Raw genomic sequence first — 23,519 nt, forward strand, 5'->3', positions numbered from 1 at the left:
ATATTTTGCTATTTTTAGCTATGGCGGCCCGTATGTGTATCCAAGGGCATCTGTATGCAGCATGATCCTGTCAGTCTAACCAGAATTAGCAGTCACCTCTATACAGCATGATACTGTCAGTCTAACCAGCATTAGCAGTGACCAGTATACAGCATGATCCTGACAGTCTAACCAGCATTAGCAGTGACCAGTATACAGCATGATCCTGACAGTCTAACCAGCATTAGCAGTGACCTCTATACAGCATGATCCTGTCAGTCTAACCAGCATTAGCAGTGACCTCTATACAGCATGATCCTGACAGTATAACCAGCAATAGCAGTGACCTGTATACAGCATGATCCTGACAGTATAACTAGTAATAGCAGTGACCTGTATACAGCATGATCCTGACAGTATAACCAGCATTAGCAGTCAACTTTATGCAGCATGATCCTGTCAGTCTAACCAGCATTAGCAGTGACCTCTATACAGCATGATCCTGACAGTATAACCAGCATTAGCAGTGACCTCTATACAGCATGATCCTGACAGTATAACCAGCATTAGCAGTCACCTCTATACAGCATGATCCTGACAGTATAACCAGCATTAGCAGTGAATGTATACAGCATGATACTGTCAGTCTAACTAGCATTAGCTAGTTACCTTTTTGCAGCATGATCCTGTCAGTCTAACCAGCATTAGCAGTGACCTGTATACAGCAGGATCTTGACAGTCTAACCAGCATTAGCAGTGACCTGTATACAGCATGATCCTGTCAGTCTAACTAGCATTAGCAGTCACCTTTTTGCAGCATGATCCTGTCAGTCTAACCAGCATTAGCAGTGACCTGTATACAGCATGATCTTGACAGTCTAACCAGCATTAGCAGTGACCTGTATACAGCATGACTATGTCAGTCTCACCCGCATTAGCAGTCACCTTTATTCAGCATGATCCTGTCAGTCTAACCAGCATTAGCAGTGACCTCTATACAGCATGATCCTGTCAGTCTAAGCAGCATTAGCAGTGACCTCTTTACAGCATGATCCTGTCAGTCTAACCAGCATTAGCAGTGACCTCTATACAGCATGATCCTGATCCTGTCAGTCTAACCAGCATTATCTGTGACCTGTATACATCATGATCCTGTCAGTCTAACCAGCATAAGCAGTCACTTGTATGCAACACGATTCAGTCAGTCTAACCAGCATTAGCAGTCACTTGGATGCAACATGATCCTGTCAGTCTAACCAGCATTAGGAGTCACCTATATACAGCATGATCCTGTCAGTCTAACCAGTATTAGCAGTCACCTCTATACAGCATGATCCTGTCAGTCTAACCAGTATTAGCAGTCACTTGGATGCAACATGATCCTGTCAGTCTAACCAGCATTAGGAGTCACCTATATACAGCATGATCCTGTCAGTCTAACCAGCATTATCTGTGACCTGTATACATCATGATCCTGTCAGTCTAACCAGCATAAGCAGTCACTTGTATGCAACATGATCCAGTCAGTCTTACCAGCATTAGCAGTCACTTGTATGCATCATGATCCTGTCAGTCTAACCAGCATTAGCAGTTACCTGTATACAACCTGATACTGTCAGTCTAACAAGCATAAGCAGTCACCTGTATACAGCATGATACTGTCAGTCTAGCCAGCATTTGCAGTCACCTGTATACAGCACGCTACTGTCAGTCTAGCCAGCATTAGCAGTCACCTGTATACAACATGATCCTGTCAGTCTAAGCAGCATTAGCAGTCACCTGTATACAGCACGCTACTGTCAGTCTAGCCAGCATTAGCAGTCACCTGTATACAGCATGATCCTGTCAGTCTAACCAGCATTAGCAGTCACCTGTATACAGCATGATCCTGTCAGTCTAACCAGCATTAGCAGTCACCTGTATACAGCATGATCCTGTCAGTCTAACCAGCATTAGCAGTCACCTGTATACAGCATGATCCTGTCAGTATAACCAGCATTAGCAGTCACCTGTATACAGCATGATACTGTCAGTCTAACCAGCATTAGCAGTGACGTCTATACAGCATGATCCTGACAGTATTACCAGCATTAGCAGTCACCTGTATACAGCATGATACTGACAGTATAACCAGCATTAGCAGTCACCTCTATACAGCATGATACTGTCAGTCTAGCCAGCATTAGCAGTCACCTGAACACAACATGATCCTGTCAGTCTAGCCAGCATTAGCAGTCACCTGAACACAACATGATCATGACAGTATTACCAGCATTAGCAGTCACCTGTATACAGCATGATACTGACAGTATAACCAGCATTAGCAGTCACCTCTATACAGCATGATCCTGTCAGTCTAACCAGCATTAGCAGTGACCTGTATACAGCATGATCCTAACAGTATAACCAGCATTAGCAGTCACCTGTATACAGCATGATCCTGTCAGTCTAGCCAGCATTAGCAGTCACCTGAACACAACATGATCCTGTCAGTCTAACCAGCATTAGCAGTGACCTGTATACAGCATGCTACTGTCAGTCTAGCCAGCATTAGCAGTCACCTGTATACAGCATGCTACTGTCAGTCTAGCCAGCATTAGCAGTCACCTGTATGCAACATGATACTGTCAGTCTAACCAGCAACAGCAGTCACCTGTTTACAGCATGATTCTGTCAGTCTCAGCAGCATTAGCAGCTTGCTTAGTCATGCCCTTAAAAGTTAGGCTCTTGGTGCTCTGACTTCAGACAAGTACATTGGTGTAATCATACCTTAGATTGACCCTAATTTTATGTTTTACTTGATATGATCTGTCACTAATGTTAGAGCCTTTCTCTGCAGGAAGTGATTTTATTTACACTGTCTTGTCTTACTTGTTGAAGTTGAAGTGCAAGGTTTGCATGCCCTTAACGTGTTTAAAACCCCAGTTTCCTTTAAATTGGTTACTGACCGTTCCAAGGCGGTGCCCCTATTTTCAACGTTTTCTGTCTGTCTTGTATTTTGTGTTGCGTATGTTGTCTTCTTTGTTGTTGGTGTTTCTTTTCTTTTTCTCCTCACTACCCCCATCATCCCCTCCAATTCTTTGCCCTTGCATTTGTGCTCCCTTGTATTTACACCATCTCTCCTTTTACTACGAGTAAGTTATCGTGCCCACCATAATTTTGGCTGCTGGCCATCCGTAGGCGGTGCCCGACTGTTGTTTTTTCCCACTTGTGTGTGCATGCGTGTATGTGTGTGTCTTGGGCGGTGCCCCACAGTGTTGTTTTTTCTTACTTGTGTGTATGTTAGCTGTGTATGTGTGTTTGTCTTTTTACTTGGATGTCTGCGCTGCTGTGGTTTAGGTTGTAGGGTTACTGCTTTTGAATATTCATTCTTGCTCCACTTTCCCCCAACATCCGTCCCTTTTATCTACCCCTTACCCATTAAATTCCCGCCCCCTTTTTCTGTATTTTGCATATAATTAAAATGTACTTGTTGGATATTTGAAGCAACCTGTCTACAATATTTTTCCGTTATGGCATCTTTTTGCTGTGGGCCTACTTTGCGATGCATGGCTCTATGGCTGTGTTTTGGTTGGTCTGTGCTTTCGGGAAATCTACCCTTACCTTTTATCTTTTATACAGTATCAACAAGACCTTCCTATAATTTGAAACAGTTTTTGACTATGACATAGATTTCATAAAGACAAACATTCTGGCAAATAAATAAAATATGAAGATCAGTTACAAGATACAGTGTAACTTCCAAAAACCGCACCCCCTTGGGACCAGAAGAAAAGTCCTGTTTTTGGAAGTTTCCGTATTTGGAAGTATGGAGTGTTTTGGACAAATACAACTGCATACCATAAATAGTTGTGTGGTATCTGGAAGTACAACTATACTGAAATAAGTCTTCTTTTTTTTTTTGAAAATATCGTCCAGTGTTCAGAATTTGAAAGTTCCGGTATTTAGTAGTATGGTCTATTTAGAAAATAGGAGAAGAATAGTGACTGAAGTTTCCGGTTTTTGGAAAGTCTGATATTCAGAAGTTCCACTGTATGACCTTTAGAGAGTTATTTGCCTACTAACCTAGTTTTTTACCCGAGACAACCAAGTTTTAAATCTGTTCAAGATTTAATAGAGAAACATTCTCACCAAGTTTCATTAAGGTTAGGCAAAAACTGTGACCTCTAGAGTGTTAACAATAAGACTGTTGATGATAGACATGTGGCAATCACAATGGCTAACCTTCCACCACTTTGTCCAAGTGCAAGTATCATGATAATATGAGAAACCATGTGTGTCTCTTGGTTTTGTTCACTGTTAACATTAATATGACATATTAAATTTCACATGACTACTCATATTTCAACACTTTTTAAGGTTTTTTTTTTCAAAGGCAGGTGAAGTTTTAGCATGACTTTTGCAGTTAAAGGTAAACACATAACAGACTACCAACCTGCTGGTTTGATGACAGGAGGAGGAGCATCCTTACTACTTATGATTCCTGCTAACAACAGTGGGGCATATGACCATTCATTCAACACACTTGCATTGTATGACAACTTGAATTCAAAGTTCATCAAACCTGAAAATAAATTCAATAGCTTACGCTGCAAATTTAATGACTCCACACAGACATAAAAGTTGTGCAAGATTCTTCCAGTCTAACCTGCATTAGTGGTCACATCTATAAAGCATGATCCTTCCAGTCTAACCTACATTAGTGGTCACATCTATAAAGCATGATCCTTCCAGTCTAACCTACATTAGTGGTCACATCTATAAAGCATGATCCTTCCAGTCTAACCTACATTAGCGGTCACATCTATAAAGCATGATCCTTCCAGTCTAACCTACATTAGCGGTCACATCTATAAAGCATGATCCTGTCAGTCTAACCTACATTAGCGGTCACATCTATAAAGCATGATCCTTCCAGTCTAACCTACATTAGCGGTCACATCTATAAAGCATGATCCTTCCAGTCTAACCTACATTAGTGGTCACATCTATAAAGCATGATCCTTCCAGTCTAACCTACATTAGTGGTCACATCTATAAAGCATGATCCTTCCAGTCTAACCTACATTAGTGGTCACATCTATAAAGCATGATCCTTTCACACTTAACTGCATTAGCAGTCATATGTATACAGTAGGATCCTGTCAGTCTAACTTGCATTAGTGGTCACTTGCATACAGCATGATCCTGTCAGTCTAAACTGCATTAGCAGTCACAGGTATATATCATAGTCCTTCATTCTTGATGGCATTAGCCGTCATCTGTAAACAGCAAGATCCTGTCAGTCTAAAGAGTATTAGCCATCATGTGTATACAGCAAGATCCTGTCAGTCTAACGAGTAGTAGCTGTCATGTGTATACAGCAAGATCCTGTCAGTTTAACCAGTATTAGCAGTCATGTGTATACAGCATGATCCTGTCAGCCTAACCAGCATTTACAGGCATTTATACAGCATGATCCTGTCAGCCTAACCAGCATTTACAGGCATTCATACAGCATGATCCTGTCAGCCTAACCAGCATTTACAGGCATTTATACAGCATGATCCTGTCAGCCTAACCAGCATTTACAGGCATTTATACAGCATGATCCTGTCAGCCTAACCAGCATTTACAGGCATATATACAGCATGATCCTGTCAGCCTAACCAGCATTTACAGGCATTTATACAGCATGATCCTGTCAGCCTAACCAGCATTTACAGGCATTTATACAGCATGATCCTGTCAGCCTAACCAGCATTTACAGGCATTTATACAGCATGATCCTGTCAGCCTAACCAGCATTTACAGGCATTCATACAGCATGATCCTGTCAGCCTAACCAGCATTTACAGGCATTCATACAGCATGATCCTGTCAGCCTAACCAGCATTTACAGGCATATATACAGCATGATCCTGTCAGCCTAACCAGCATTTACAGGCATATATACAGCATGATCCTTCAGTCTTAACTGCATTAGCAGTCATGAGAACACAGCATAATCCTGTCAGTCTTACCAGCATAATAAGCAGTCATTGGTACACAGCATGATACAATCAGTCAAACCAGCATAAGCAGTCATCTGTTTACAGCATGATCCTGTCAGTCTAACCAGCATTAGCAGTCATCTGTATGCAACATAATCCTGTCAGTATAACCAGCATAAATAGTCATCTGTATACAGCATGATACTGTCTGTCTAACCAGCATTAGCAGTCACCAGTATGCAACATGATCCTGTCAGTATAACCAACATAAGCAGTATGATACTGTCAGTCTAACCTGCATTATAGTAGTCCTATGTATGCGGCATGATCCTGTCAGTCTAACCAGCATAAGCACTTATCTGTATGCAACATGATTTTGTCAGTTTAACCAGCACAAGCAGTCATCTGTATGCAACATGATCCTGTCAGTATAATCTGCATTATAGTAGTCCTATGTATGTGGCATGATCCTGTCAGTCTAATCAGAATAAGCTGTCAGTTGTATGCAACATGATCCTGTCTGTAAAACCAGCATAAGCAGTCATCTTTATGCAACATGACTCTGTCAGTATAACCAGCATAAGCAGTCATCTGTATACAGCATGATACTTTCAGTCTAACCTGCATTATAGTAGTCCTATGTATGCAGCATGATCCTGTCACTCTAACCAGCATAAGCAGTCACCTGTATGCAACATGATTCTGTCAGTCTAATCTGCAGTCATCTGTATACAGTAAAATATTGTCAGTCTAACCAGCATTAGCAGTCATCTGTATAAAGCATGAAACTAGAATATGCTTTTGTAGTAAAACACATGTCTCCCCTAAAAGCATACTCATAGGCAAGAAGTCAATAGGGGGCTGGAGCCAAAGTCAAAGAGACCCTGATGGTTGGCTAAGCAATTGAAATGCAATAGAGATCATCTTAGTCATCTATATGGAAATGGTTTTTAATGTTCAGGTCCTTGTGGTCTTGGGGATGGGGTTGGTGGAGACAGTAAGTCCTATCGACCTATTAAGTGTCAAGGTACTGCTACTCTGCATGGCCAAACATCCCATAAAGTTTCAAGGTCCGGGTCAAGTGGTTCTCAATTCACGGATCAGAAACTGTTTTCATGTTTCAGGTCCGTGAGCTTGACCTCTGACCTACTGACCCCAAAATCATTAAGGATCATCTGCTTGGCATTTCCAATAACCCTTTGAAGTTTCAAGGTTCTGAGTAAAGGGGTTTTCAAGTTAGCAATCAGAAACGGTTTTCCATGTTCTGACTCCTGTGACCTTGACCTCTGACCAAGTGACCCCAAAATCAAGAGGGGACACTCAGCATGTCTAATATCCTGTGAAGTTTCAAGGTTTTGGATCAAGTGGTTCTCAAACAATGAATCAGAATTGGTTTACCATGTACTGGCCTCTGCAACCTTGACCTTTGAAAGAGTGACCCCAAGATCTATAGGGGTCATCTACTCTGCATGTTGAATCATCCCATTAAGTATCAATATTCTGGGTCAAGTGGTTCTCAAATTATTGATCGGTGAAGGTTTTCCATGTTCAGGCCCCTGTGACCTTGACCATTGATGGAGTGACCTTTAAAACCATTGGGGTCATCTACTCTATAAGCCCTATCACCCTATGAAGTTTAAAGGTTTTGGATCAAATAGTTCTCAAGTTATTGACCAGAAAAGGATTTCTATGTTCTGGCCCTGCGACCTTGACCTTTGACCTACTGAGACCAAAATCAATAGGGGTCAACTACTCTGCAATTACAATCATCCTATCAAGTTTCAATGTTCTGGGTCAAGTGGTTCACAAGTTATGATCGGAAACAGTTTTCCATCTTCTGGCCCTGTGACCTTGACCTTTGACCTACATATCCCAAAATCAATAGGGGTCATACATTTGGCACATCCGATCATCCTATGAAGTTTCAAGGTTCAGGGACAAGTGGTTCTCAATTTATTGATCAGGCCCCTGTGACATTGATCTTTGATGGAGTGACCACAAAAACAATAGGTGTTGTCTACTCCTAAACCCTATCACCCTATGGAGTTTGAAGGTTCTAAGTGAAATGGTTCTCCAGTCATTGATCAGAAAGAAGTGTGATAGACAGACAGATGGATGGATGAACAGGGTAAACCAGTCTAACCAGCATTAGCAGTCACCTGTAAACAGCATGATACTGTACGTTTTACCAGCATTAGCAGTCATCTGTAAACAGCATAAATTACAGTATCAGCTATTTATAGTAACAACAAAGGGAAGTAATTCCAAAAACAAGGGTATCTCATGGTAGTGAACGTTTGTGCCAAGTTACATCAAAAATCCCTCCATGCATTAAGAAGAAATGCTCTGGACAAAGTCATTCTTGCATTTGACCTTTGACCTCTAAGTGTGACCTTGACCTTAGACCTAGGGACCTGGTTCTTGCGCAAGACAATCTGTCTCATGGTGGTGAACATTTGTGCCAAGTTACATCAAAAAACCCTCCATGCATGAAGAAGAAATGCTCCGGACAAAGTAATTCTTGTATCTGACCTTTGGCCTCTAAGTGTGACCTTGACCTTAGACCTAGGGACCTGGTTCACTTCGATTCATGGTGGTGAACATTTGTGCCAAGTAATAATAAAATCCCTTTAAGGCTTGTTGAGTGTGACCTTGACCTTTCAGCTAAGGACCCATCCATGGGGAATATTTGTGCCAACTGATATTTAAATCTTGTTTTGCATGACAAAGTATAGACCGGACAGGAAAAAAATCCTATTGACTTTTGATCTCCAAGTTTGACCTTGACCTTTAATCTAGGGTTCTGGGTTTTGAGCATGACAAGTCGTCTTATCATGGGGAACATTCATGCTAAGAAATATTGTAATCCCTTGGTGGATGACTGAGTTCTGGACCGGTCACAAACAGACACTGCTCATGACATGTTAATATTTGACTGCGAAGTGTGACCTTGACCTTTGAGCTAGGCATCTGAAATTTGTGCATGGTATATTGTCCTATTTTGGGGTACATTTGTGCCAAGTAATATTAAAATCCCTTCATGGATGGCAGAGTTATGGACTGGACACGAAACATACCCTGTTCATGCCATGTTAACATTTGACTGCCAAGTGTAACCTTGACCGTTGAGCTAGGGGTCTGAAAGTTGTGCACGACACATCGTCTTATTATGAGGTACATTTGTGCCAAGTAATATTAAAATCCCTTCATGGATGGCAGAGTTATGGAAAGGACAGGAAACAGATGACATTTGACATCTAATTGTAACCTTGACCTTTGAGCAAGGGGTCTGAGTTTTGCACATGACACGTCGTTTCATCATGGCGAACATTTGTGCCAAGTAATATTAGAATCCCTTCGTTTTTATTTCAATGTAAATGAGATGTGGAACTAAAATTTGTAGTCCTGTTTGGCGCCATATAACCTATACTGTGTTGGTGCGCCGTAAAACCCAAATAAATAAATAATCCCTTCATGAGTGACAGAGTTATGAACCGGACATGAAATTGCGGATGGAATAATGGACGGAAATGCGCATTCCTATAGTCCCAAAAACTTGTTTTCAACCAGTAGGGGACTAATAAAAAGAAAAATCAGGTGGACAAATTCACATGCTGGATGATATTCCTATATGGTTTCATGACTCTAGGTGAACATTTTTTAAAGATTATATGCAACACTTTTAAGCACTTCATGCCTAATTTTCACTAAGTCAAGGACCGTAACTCTGGTCTGGCTGTGTAAAATCCTAAACAGAACTAGAATGCCAGGTGCACAACTTCACATGCTATATGACTAAGCAGTGTTCCAAAAACATTTTTTCTCTGAGGGTCTGACTGACCAATTTCAAATTCTGGGGGTTTTCTATGAAAACAGGGGTTGCAAGCATAAAATCTGTTCGGACTCACAGGAAGTTTTCATTAGGCATCCCAGCACGTAAGGTAAAGTAGCGTAGTATTGCCCTCAACACATTGTATACTAAGAAAAACATGGACAACTGTTGACATTTCTAAGGAGGTCTAACCTCTTTTTGGCACTTTTTTTGCAACTCAATAGTAGATAGTTCAGTGTAGATTAATTGCCACCAAAAATTATTTTGGTAAAAAAAAAAACCCTCCAAAAAACGGGGACCAGAAACTTTTTTGAATTTTTCATAATTAAGTTTGCCAAAACGATATCATGATTTGTTAAATCCTAATCAATGTATATAAACACATCACAATAACAACGATCTCCAAAATGTACCGTAATAACTCTATTTATAGCTCAGGCATTTATTAGAAACATGGTCGGCTCAAAAGTTAGGGATGGGCGAATATTAGAGAAAAATTACCTGAAATCATATGACAAAGAGACTAGATGTGAATTTTAACGACACCCTGTTGTTTTAGATCAAAGCACCTTGAATCCAATATTGATTAAATTTCCCCTGCGGGACCTCTGTCTTGAAATGCCAGACTAGTGACGTAATTACAAAAAGCGCGCGCCTTGGCATTAGCACATATTTACCTGGGTCAATACACATTACATATGGCAGCATGTGTGTTAGTTTCAGTTAAAGCAGCCATAAAAGGCTATTATGTTTATAAACAAGAGCTGACGGAGGACAGCAACGCTTGACTATTCAACAGCCTTGTCAATTGAATGAAGACAAGTCAAAAAAGGGGAATAATCTTGTAAAAATGCAAAACAGGGTTATGGAACCTGCACAGTGCATATCAGCTTATGACAGTGGACAAGTGTGTGAAGTTTCAATCCATTCCCATTAGTGAGTACTGAGATACCAGCTTACATACAAAACCTTAACCAAAAATTTCTATGTCGAAAAAGGGGCATAATTTTGTAAAAATGCAAAGTAGAGTTATGGGACCTGTGCATTACGTCAGATCATGACAGTGAACAAGTATGTGAAGTTTCGTTTCAATCCATTCCCATTAGTGGATACTGAGATACCAGCTTACATACAAAAACTTAACAAAAAAAATCTAAGTGAAAAAAGGGGCATAATTTTGATAAAAAACAAAGTAGAGTTATGGGACCTGCTTAGTGCATGTCAGATCATGACAGTGAACAAGTGTGTGAAGTTTCAAACCTTAACTCAAAATTTCTAAGTCGAAAAAGGGGCAAAATTTTGTAAAAAAGCAAAATAGAGTTATGGAACCTGTGCAAATTAAGTCAGTTTATCACAGTGAATAAGTGTGTGAAGTTTCAATCCATTCCCACAAGTGGTTACTGAGATACCAGCTTACATAAAAAAACTTAACCAAATCAGGACGCCAACGCACGGGCGAGTCCAATAGCTCTACTATTCTTTGAATAGTCGAGGTAAAAAATCATCCTATCGGATTGTACTAACATGCATATTAGAACCTGACAACAAACAGTGATACTGCTATTGTTGTGAAATACAGCGAATCCACTGTTTACCTGAGGGACTGTGTCAGCCTCTGACAAAACTTTTTCAGGACGGACTTATTAAGGAAATAACAGCTGAAGTGCTTGGGAAACCACAGTCTTCATCAAGAGGAATATTCTTGCAAGGAGGGGGCATTGAAATACTGTGTTCATTTAAAATATACGAAATTAAAGGCAAGAAAAGTGATGTACGATCTTACATCAGAAGGGAAATAGAAAACTCGCTGTTTAAAAGGTAGGATTTTTTTTCACTAGATTCATAGGATGGGCGCTTATTAGATAACATTATATTTTTTATTTTTGTCTAAAAAAAAGGCCGGTTTTTTTACAGAAAAGTCGGGACTGGGCGTTTATTAGAGCATGGGCTATAAATAGATTTAGTACGGTATTTACTTTTCAACTTCATTGTTTTACCATTTAACGCAAAAGCAAATAAAACTAGATGAGTGTCCATAGGACACAGGAGGTGCCCCCCAACTCCTGTCACTGTACAGTAAACCTCACTTATAAGGAACTCGGATATAAGGAACACTCGGTTATAAGGAACTGAGGGCAGACAAATTGTTAACCACAATGATTGTTTATTGGTATGTTGGCCACGATTCATGTATAACATCGGCAATATAAGAGTAAGCATGCATGGAAGAAAACATGCGCATCCGGGACTCATTGATCAGCATTTTAAATTAGATGTGCACAACATGCACACATAAATTACATCATTACTGGTTTATTTTTGTAGAAAAGCTAAAAAACCAACATCAAGGTACCAAATAAATAATGCAGTACATGCAAAATTCTGTGTACCTACACTGCACGTACAACAAGAGCTGACACAGGAGACAGTGCGCTCGACTATTTCGATAGTGAAAATGGGCACATCTGAGGAAGCTGGAGCAGTCACTGGAGTGTTTAATGACTCCAATGTGGATGAAGGTATTGGACAATAGCTTATGTTTGTGTCAAAAGAATTAAGTAATAAGAGAGATAAAGATAAAGTTATCAAAACATTAAATAAGTATAATTCTAAGCAAAAAGGGGGCATAATTCATGAAATATTGGTGCAAGAGTGATGCACCTTGTGTCATATGATGTGGGTGATGATGTGTAACAACTACTTTTAGTTTAAATCAAATCCATTTAGTAATAACTGAGATAGAGTGAAAATGCACCAAAACTTTAGCCTGAAATTCTAAGTAAAAAGGGGAGATAATTCATGAAGTACTGATGCTAGAGTTATGGTCCTTGTGTTACATGATGTGAATGATGATGCTGAACAACTATTTTAAGTTTGAATCAAATCCTCTCTGTAACAACAGAGATATAGTGAAAATGCATCAAAATTAACCTAAAATTCTAAGTAAAAAGGGGGCATTATTCATTGGACCTTGTGTCGTGTGATGTGGATGATAAGGCTGAACAACTATTTTAAGTTTGAATCAAATCCATTTAGAAATAACAGAGATAGAGTGAAACTGCACAAAAACTTTAACATGAAATTACAAGTAAAAAGGGGAATAATTCATGGAAAATTGGTTCCAGAGTTATGGACCTTGTGTCATATGATGTGGGTGATGAAGTGAAACAACTATTTTAAGTTTGAATCAAATCCATTTAGTAATAACTGAGATAGAGTGAAAGTGCACCAAAACTTAAATTCTAAGTCAAAAGGGGGGATAATTCATGAAATATTGGCACAAGACTTAAGGCCCTTGTGCCATTTGATGTGGGTGATGATGAGGAATAACTATTTTAAGTTTGAAACAAATCCATCAGGTAATTACAGAGATAAAGAGAAAGTGCATCAAAACTTTAACCAAAGTGCGGACGCGGAAGGATGCCGATGCCGACGCCGGGTTGAGTAGGATAGCTCTCCATACTGCGTATAGTCGAGCTAAAAACACTTAGTTTTAAAATCTGTACCTTTTTTCTGTGTTTTGTGAGTGTTTCATCTACATATGTACGTAAATGGGAACACTGTCTAAGTAAAATACTTTTTGAGATACATGTGACACAAACTTGTATGCCCTTTATGCATATTTTTGACAATCATTGGCCATAACTCTGGGCTGATAAAAAGAAATCCAGAACAAAACCCCAGGTGCACAACCTCACATGCTGAATAATATTCCTATGATGTTTCATGACCCTTTGTCACAAACTTTTTGAGATATGTGCAATATAAACTTAGGCCATTTTTATACATATTTTTGACAAAGTCAAGGACCATTTATTTATTTATTTATTTGGGTTTTACGGTGCACCAACACAGTATAAGTTATATGGCGCCAAACACGACTACAAATTTTGGGTCCACATCTCATTTACATCGAAATAAAAACATGAGGTATGGAACATGTTGTCTGGTCTGGCTTTTCATAGTCCTGGGTCAAATAGTTTTTGAGATATGTGCGACACAAACTTAGGCCCTTTTATGCATATTTTTTACTAAGTCAGGGGCCATAACACTGGTCTGCCTGTGTGAGATCCAATTGAAACATCAGGTGCATAACTTAACATGCTGAATACTGTGAGGTTTGATGACTGGGATGGCAGTGTTGGGTTGGGTAATGGGGCTAGAATGTGGACAAGGGATTCTAAGATGCAATATAAACAAACTGAAATGTAGTAAAAACAACAAGAGCCGTCTCCATAGGATGACACATGCCCCCGATGGCACTTTGAATGAATAGTTATGGCCGATGTTAGAGTTTAGGACCTTTGACCTACGGACCTGGGTCTTGCGCGCGACACGTCGTCTTACTGGTTCACATTCATGCCCAATAATTTTAAAATCCATGCATGAATGACAAAGATATGGACCGGACACGCCCATCAATGCACTATCATGAAATATGACCTTTAACGTCTGTGACCTTGACCTTTGAGCTACGGACCTGGGTCTTGCGCATGACACGTCGTCTAACTGTGGTACACATTCATGCCAAGTTATTTGAAAATCCATCAATGGATGACAAAGATATGGACTGGACACGAATGCACTATCATGAAAAATGACCTTTAACGTCTAAGTGTGACCTTGACCTTTGAGCTACGGACCTGGGTCTTGCGCATGACACGTTGTCTTACTGTGGTACACATTCATGCCAAGTTATTTGAAAATCCATCCATGGATGACAAAGATATGGACCGGACACGAATGCACTATCATGAAAAATGACCTTTAACGTCTAAGTGTGACCTTGACCTTTGAGCTACGGACCTGGGTCTTGCGCGCGACACGTCGTCTTACTGTGGTACACATTCATGCCAAGTTATTTGAAAATCCATCCATCGATGACAAAGATATGGACCGGACACGAAAATTGCAGACAGACTGACAGACTGACGGACCGACAGACTGACAGACGGTTCAAAAACTATATGCCTCCCTTCGGGGGCATAAAAATTGGGGTTTTTGGGAGTAGGGAAAAAGGGTATCCCTGCGACCATGGTGAGCCACTGACCCGAAAATCAATACGCTTCTTTCTCAAGTGGTACTTAGTAAATGGGATCTTCCTTCAGAGTGTCAAGCTTGAAAGCTACAGCTATTATACTTCTTCACTTAGAGCATGGAAATGAAAAACAAGAGCTGTCTCCATAGGATGACACATGCCCCCGATGGCACTTTGAATGAATAGTTATGGCCGATGTTAGAGTTTAGGACCTTTGACCTACGGACCTGGGTCTTGCGCGCGACACGTCGTCTTACTGTGGTACACATTCATGCCCAATAATTTTAAAATCCATGCATGAATGACAAAGATATGGACCGGACACGCCCATCAATGCACTATTCTGAAATATGACCTTTAACGTCTAAGTGTGACCTTGACCTTTGAGCTACGGACCTGGGTCTTGCGCATGACACGTCGTCTAACTGTGGTACACATTCATGCCAAGTTATTTGAAAATCCATCAATGGATGACAAAGATATGGACCGGACACGAATGCACTATCATGAAAAATGACCTTTAACGTCTAAGTGTGACCTTGACCTTTGAGCTACGGACCTGGGTCTTGCGCATGACACGTCGTCTTACTGTGGTACACATTCATGCCAAGTTATTTGAAAATCCATCCATGGATGACAAAGATATGGACCGGACACGAATGCACTATCATGAAAAATGACCTTTAACGTCTAAGTGTGACCTTGACCTTTGAGCTACGGACCTGGGTCTTGCGCATGACACGTCGTCTTACTGTGGTACACATTCATGCCAAGTTATTTGAAAATCCATCCATGGATGACAAAGATATGGACCGGACACGAATGCACTATCATGAAAAATGACCTTTAACGTCTAAGTGTGACCTTGACCTTTGAGCTACGGACCTGGGTCTTGCGCGCGACACGTCGTCTTACTGTGGTACACATTCATGCCAAGTTATTTGAAAATCCATCCATCGACGACAAAGATATGGACCGGACACGAAAATTGCGGACAGACTGACAGACTGACAGACCGACAGACCGACAGACTGACAGACGGTTCAAAAACTATATGCCTCCCTTCGGGGGCATAAAAATTGGGGTTTTTGGGAGTAGGGGAAAAGGGTATCCCTGCGACCATGGTGAGCCACTGACCCGAAAATCAATACGCTTCTTTCTCAAGTGGTACTTAGTAAATGGGATCTTTCTTCAGAGTGTCAAGCTTGAAAGCTACAGCTATTATACTTCTTCACTTAGAGCATGGAAATGAAAAACAAGAGCTGTCTCCATAGGATGACACATGCCCCCGATGGTACTTTGAATGAATAGTTATGGCCAATGTTAGAGTTTAGGACCTTTGACCTACGGAGCTGGGTCTTGCACGCGACACGTCGTCTTACTGTGACACACATTCATGCGTAGTTATCTTAAAATCCATGCATGAATGACAAAGATATGGACTGGACACGCCCATCAATGCACTATCATGAAAAATGACCTTTAACGTCTAAGTGTGACCTTGACCTTTGAGCTACGGACTTGGGTCTTACGCGCACGACACGTTGTCTTACTGTGGTACACATTCATGCCAAGTTATTTGAAAATCCATCCATGGATGACAAAGATATGGACCGTACACGCCCATCAATGCACTTTCCTTTAACGTCTAAGTGTGTCCTTGACCTTTGAGCTACGGACCTGGGTCTTGCGTGCGACACGTCGTCTTACTGTGGTACACATTCATGCCAAGCTATTTGAAAATCCATCCATCGATGACAAAGATATGGACCGGACACGCCCATCAATGCACTATCCTTTAATGTCTAAGTGTGACCTTGACCTTTGAGCTACGGACCTGGGTCTTGCGCGCGACATGTCGTCTTACTGTGGTACACATTCATGCCAAGTTATTTGAAAATCCATCCATCGATGACAAAGATATGGACCGGACACGAAAATTGCGGACAGACTGACAGACCGACAGATGGGGGCATAAAAATATACCAGAAATTTAGTCAGGCCCATGTGTCCTTGACCTTTGAGCCACAGACCAAAATATTTACAGGGATATTCCATTAGTGATACTTAGTTACTGTGTCAAGTTTGAAAGCCATAGATGTTATACTTTGTGACTAAGTGTATTTGTTTGGGTCAATGAGCCACTGACCCCATAATTTACAAGGATCTTTTTTAAATGTTACTTTGTCAAGTTTGAAAGCTATATAGCTTTATACTTAAAACATAGGGTCCGGAAACCATGTTCAGGTATCAGTGACCTTGACCTTTGTCCTACTGACCCTAAAAACCAATAGGAATCCTCCTCAAGTGATGCTTAGTCAACATTTAATGCAGCTACAGCTTTCAAACTTCAAACAATGCATGAGTACTAATAGAGGAAGATCCCTATCAATATGTGATCAGTGGCACAAAGGTCTAGGTCATATTGACCTGGCTAATTTTTTTTTGTTTCCAGGCTTCGAGTCACAAAGTATGTTAAAGGGCAAGGTCACAGTAACTGGAAGACTCAACATAGTTTCCAGACTGTAAAACCAATGGCTTTCAAACTATACACAATGCATTATACCACTAGATGAAGATCCTTATTAATTTTGGGGTTAGAGACTCAAAAATCAATATCACAAAGACCAGGGATAGACTTAATTTCCGTAATATTTTTTTTTCCGTGGCTTTTCGAAGGTTTAATAGCAACAGCTTTCAAATTTTATCCAATGACTAAGTACCACTTTAGGGAGGTCCCAAAGTCAGTGATTCACAAGTCAAGGTCATAGGGATCCCTCCTTTTCTGTTAAATTTCTTTATATTGTGTCTCAGTATCTATCATCCACATCTTGCACTCTATTCCCTATTCCAAACCCCTCCCTCAACACACATCTAAAATTATTTATTGTTGTTTTTAATGCCCATTTTTACTGCCATGTACTATTCTGTTTGTAAACTCTTGTAACACTGCAATGCCTTCCATTAACAGAAATGGTATTTTAGCAGAATTACATTATTGGCAGCCAGTGTACGATTTTAGTTCAAGGTGTGTATTTTCACATCTGAATTAAGTTTTCAACTAAGTTGGGACCCACTACACATTATCTCAGTAAACATTCCATTTTTATAGCAAAAGAAGAAAATGGTCACTTCTGCTTAAAGAGTTTTACAGTTGGAATTGAAAATATTCTAAATTTTTGTTACAGAAATTGTTACATAACAGTACATGTTTTAACATGCTGAGCTTATTATTATATTTATTTCATACTGTGGTGCTGTTGTGTTGTTTATTAAAATAAAATACCTTGGAGGTAAGATTTCAAAATGCCTGGCTGCTCTCTGTCCCTCAAAAAAGCTGTGCTCTCGTAAAAATATCTGCATATAGAAAAAAGAAAGAGTCATAATAGACAAATCCTTCTAGATCAAATTCTTATAAACACTCTTGGTGAGGTATGTCCCAACGTAACTCAGTGATAACATGTGACAACTGTTACAGTGTCATGCACTCCTTGCAACCTAATTGGTTCATTCATTATTTGTAATAAATCATTGATTCTATGTCTTCATAACTGAAAAGGTGAATTTGAAGTGTAAAAGCTATATAAGCTGTCATCAGCAATTTGGAAAATGGAACAAACTAGTTACAAATAAACTTATAGATGTACTTTAACAGGGGTGTGGAAATCTCAATATTTTTCACTTGTCCACAGGAAATCCACTTGGCCATGGTCAAAATTCACTTGTCTGGATTTTGAACATTAAAACCTGCATGAAACTGCCAATGATTATTCATTTCGGACAATGATCTACAGGTAGTAAACAGAGCAAACATAATACAGTGTATTACTGTAACTGTGACAAAAATAAGCTATCAACACTTCTGTACTTGGCTGAAGTCGCTTCCGCGAGACTGGGAATCATGCAACAGATACAGTATAACTAAATACCCAAAACATTAACTGTGTCAAGCCAGCTGAATTCAGAAAATCAAGTCTAATCTTGAAACTTTCTGACTCGTTATGGAACATACTCGCAACCTCTTTTGACTATTGACTCCCATTTTGACGATGGCCGAAGTTATAACAACGAATTTGTCCAAAATTTTGTGACAATAGTTTACGTTTCTCGCTTCTAGATAGCAAGTTACCGGCATGTTCTAATCTCTGGCCTGGCCTGGCCCGGCCTGGCCTGGCCTGGCCTGGCCCGATGAGCTCTATTTTGTACTGTAGATTTTATTATACATAGACAAATGAATGGCATAAAATCTAAATATACAATTACAATAGCAGGCAGTATTAACCTGCATTGTTTACTTGCTGCATTTCAACCAGTCCTCTGGAGAATCATTAATTAGTTGTCATTCATCTTATTTGAAATACAGATTTGCACTGAAGAAAATGGTGTAACTAAATGATAACTACCCATTTTTTCTGTAATTAAATTATTTAAAGTCAACTTTAACACTTGGTTTTAAAACTAATGGCTAATTTCATTGATAAGTTTACCTGCTGCAATATAATTGAATATTTACATGCACTGAGAACACATCTCTATGGGAATTGTAATTACAGGTTGTGTCCCTACTATCCTTAGCTGACCTTTTAACTGTTCAGTTGAACTTTTAATGTGTTTGGTTTAGTTAAGCTGATGTTCAATCTATGGAAAAGTAATGAAAATAATATTCATTAATTGTGGGACCTCTAACTCATTGTCAGGGTGTTGGCATTTTAGATTATTGATATTTTTCTTGCACAAAAAAATAATGGTGCATTGTGTTTATGTTATTTCTAAGTGATATATTTCATGCTAAAAGATGCTCTTGAGCCTGTTTCACAAGACTTTGTATGACTTTTTTTCCACATACTTAGATCAATATAAAAACAATCTTACAAAAATATTCAGTATGTGTATAACCTAAACTACAAAATTTATATATCGCTTCCCCGCACCATACTATCCCAGGTTCTAGAACGGAGGTAGCATTATTTTAGAAATTGAAAGTTGTTGTCCGTTAGTATTGACAGGTGCCACTCTTTATTTTATATCATTTTTGTAACCGAAATTGACCAAAATAACATGCAAAGTTTACCAATGGCACAGTGGCGTAGTGATAAGTTCTCCGACTTTCACACATGTTACCGTGGGTTCGATTTCAATTCAGATTGTTTTCATTAAATCAATATAATGTCATTTTATTGATACTGGTTTTATTCTTACAACATTTTATGGTAATAACTTGTATGTAGAATAATGTCAAATACTTGTGTATTTCTTTCAATAAATGAACAATAAATCACGATAAGTGGTAATTTTCCTGCATTCTAAGTTTACAGAGGAAATTAAAAAAAAAATGATAATGAAAATGATCAAACAGGTGTTTCGAACTTACAGTCCCGAGATTGGTAGCTGAACGTTTATCAGCACAACTTTATCTGCATATACGACCTGGCAGTAAAGAAATGTTTATATTTTATTTGATTTTCAATATTTATATTTTTATTTATGTTTGGGCACAGAAGTATACAAAATATATTCTTGAGTGCTAGTTCAGTAATTTCGGACAGTACTAAATAATCCTCAATAGACAAAATAATAAAATTAGTTAGGTTATTCAATTTGGGGAAAATCAAACCACCAGTCAAGGGTCAATTGAGGTGGAGATCCCCTGATAATAGTCATAACAATTAATCAGGCATCACCTTTAGATTAGACATAATAGTTTTGTTAGCTACAGGCTTATTCCCAGGTGTATAATTTTACAGAGTGGGACCGGAGTTCAAAATGTATTTATACAATGTCTGAAATATCCAAACTTATTCCAAAAGTCAGATTTTAAAGTTGCTATAGAAATCACTTTCACGAAATTGAAATCTATGGCCTGGCCTGGCCTGGCCCGGCTCAGTCGGAAATTGGGCTCATCGGGCCAGGCCAGGCCGGGCCAGGCCAGGCCAGAGATTAGAACATGCCGTTTATTTATAAATACAGGGTGACTGAAAAATATTAGCACCTTATATTTTTTTGTGGAAATTTCACACATTTCATTTTAATGATAACCTGGCAGCTGCTTTAATCAAGTTTTATATATATTTTTAGGCAAATCCAATGAGAGCATCAATGAAGTACAGACTGTACAGTCCTACAGCCATGACTTCAGCACATCAGGCTGCAGCTCGCCAGTATGGTGTACCTCAAACAACCTTACGAGATCGTGTGTTGGAACCTGAAACATTATCCTCTGGTCCTCAGGCGCGCTAAGATGCTGTGTTTGTCAATCACATTAAAGCTATGGCAGATTACTGGGGTATGGATATTCTTGTAGTGAGGTAACAGGACAAGCTAGTAACTATGCATTGCTCCTTGGGAAACGTGACAAGGATCATCCTCTTAGTGACAGGTGGTTCCTTGGTTTTATGGACAGATGGCTGAGAGATGAAGGTTTTGAAACCAAGAGCCCTTTCTAACTATAGAGCTCAAGCTGCCTCTAAGGAAACGGTCTCTTCTTACTTTGAAACTCTCAAGTCTATAATAGAAGAGAATGATTTGACTGATAGACCTGAACTCATTTATAATGTTGACGAGAAGGGAGTTCAGACAGAGCACAGTCCCCCTTATGTTGTTTGTGCCAATAAATCAGCCCCTGCAATAACTTCATCCCACTCATCTACAACCATTATTCTAGCTTGTGGAAATGCCATTGGGTCTCAAATGTCACCTTATTTCATCTTCAATGGGCAGAAAATGAGGGATGAACTTCTGCAAGGCTCATCTTCAGGTTCACAAGGCACAGTTACTGACAGCAGCTGGTTGAATACAGCAGGTTTTTTTGAGTATCTGGACACTCATTTTTTGAAATACATTCAAAGGCCAAATAGTGAAACACCAGTTGTACTGATTTATGATGGACATAAATCACATGTTAATTATCTAAGTCATTAACTGGGAAAAAGAACATAATGTCATTCTCTTGGTGTTACCAGCCCACATAAGCCACATTTTACAGCCCTTAGATGGTGGGTGTTTAATCTCCACCAAACTACATTATGTGAACTGGAACAATTTTTTGACAATAACATGTTGAGACTACTCCAGATTATTGGCTTTGTAAGCTACTGGTAATTTTCGTGTAAAGAAAACATATAATCTAATTTTACCAACAGTTTTAATCAGTCAAAACTGCCCAAATTTCTCTGACCTGTTTTTTAAGAGTATGAACTTACTAACAATGTACCAGTGAAATATAACTTAGACTGGATCTTTTACATGTGCCCTTATAGCAGCAGGCAAATGGCAAAGGTAGCGAGCTTTGTCTAAATTCAAGCAATACTTTTATAAGTATCCAGATTTCAATAGGAAACTATTGGACTGGTGCTTTTGAGAAAAGCGCATGTCTCCCACAGCTGCCTAATCATCTGAATAGTAAGTCTGTCTTTCTATACTGATTGTGGCCTATTGGTATTCACATGTTGTAGTAACCGGTCTACAATGCTGTATCGCTACTGTTGGTAATTATGTTCAAGGACCATCATTCTGAAGTGCCTGGGCCGATTTGGCTAGTTATCAAACTTGGCCGAGGACTTATGGTCAAACACATTTTGTTCAAGTTGGGTGGGTGAAGATCGGATGAGAAATGTTCGACTTAAGAGTGCAGACATGATTTGTGACAGACAGACACACACACAGACAGGAGTAAATCAGTATGTCTCCCACAGCACTGTGTGGTGGGAGACAGAATTACAGTAACAAACTAACTACCTTTCTGCATCACAAGAAGTCATTAGCATTTGCTGTCAATCAGTATTATGATTAAGACAGACTGTCATTCATTCATTTCAATGATTCATAGACACAGAGTCCATTGTTTACATTTTCACTCGTTACCAGTGTAGGTATCATACCCATTATATTTACAAACAAGAGGGCCATGATGGCCCAATATCGCTCACCTGAGTACCATTGCTTTTACCAAAAAGAAAAAAAAATCTTACAAGGTATAGATATGTCAAAATACACCTAAAAATTGGAGGTACCATCCATGTTGTACCACAGAAAAGTGGTCTTGGTTTTTCCCTATGGCCAATAATAAAAAAGTTACTAAATAAGCTATTTATAGTAACATAAAAGGGAAGTAATAAAAAAAAATTATTGTAAGTGAACAAAAGAAGGATCTGCCAAGGAAAAACTAGAGCACTGCAATGCAACGCAAATGCAGAGCAATATACACACAAAACAAAGTCATATGACCTATGACCCCTAAGTGTGACTTTGCCCTTGAAGTGAGCCATCTGAATCATGCGCTCTGCACGTTGTTTCGATGAGGTGAACATTTGTGTCAGGTTTCTTTGAAATCCTTGAAGGGGTTCAAGAGTTACAGAGCAGAAGGGAAATTACAAACCAACAGACAGACAGACAGACAGACAGACGGACACCGAGGCGATAACAGGCATATAAAAAAGAATCGAGATCTTATGGTGATACAAGTTGTGTGCGAGTTTGGTTAAAATCAAATCTTAAATGAAGCTGCTATTGTGCAGACAAGGTCAAAATAGCAAATTTTGGCTCTTTCAGGGGCCATAACTCTGGAACCCATTATGTGATCTGGCTGGTTCAAGAAAGGAACCAAGATATTATGGTGACACAAGTTTTGTGCAAGTCTAATTAAATTCAAATCATAAATGAAGCTGCTATTGTGCAGACAAGGTCAAAATAGCTAATTCTG

The 23,519-nt window shown here is 39.4% G+C and overlaps 1 protein-coding gene across 10 annotated transcripts in view; it reads right to left on the reverse strand.

Annotated features, from left to right (window-relative positions):
- The window catches only part of LOC123527417 (uncharacterized), a 265,494-nt gene that overhangs the window by 175,793 nt on the left and 66,182 nt on the right, over window positions 1-23,519 (reverse strand). For all 10 annotated transcript variants that reach the window (XR_006681734.2, XM_045306853.2, XM_045306848.2 and 7 more), the window contains 2 exons: window positions 18,108-18,178; window positions 4,415-4,543 (listed from right to left, as the gene is read on the reverse strand). Coding sequence is in view for 9 of the 10 variants with exons in the window: in XM_045306853.2 (XP_045162788.2) it covers window positions 4,415-4,543; window positions 18,108-18,178 (200 nt within the window). In the remaining variant the exon portion in view is untranslated. The remainder of the gene's footprint in view (window positions 1-4,414; window positions 4,544-18,107; window positions 18,179-23,519) is intronic.

Source organism: Mercenaria mercenaria, chromosome 14 (assembly GCF_021730395.1).
Source record: "Mercenaria mercenaria strain notata chromosome 14, MADL_Memer_1, whole genome shotgun sequence".
Lineage (NCBI taxonomy): Eukaryota > Metazoa > Mollusca > Bivalvia > Venerida > Veneridae > Mercenaria > Mercenaria mercenaria.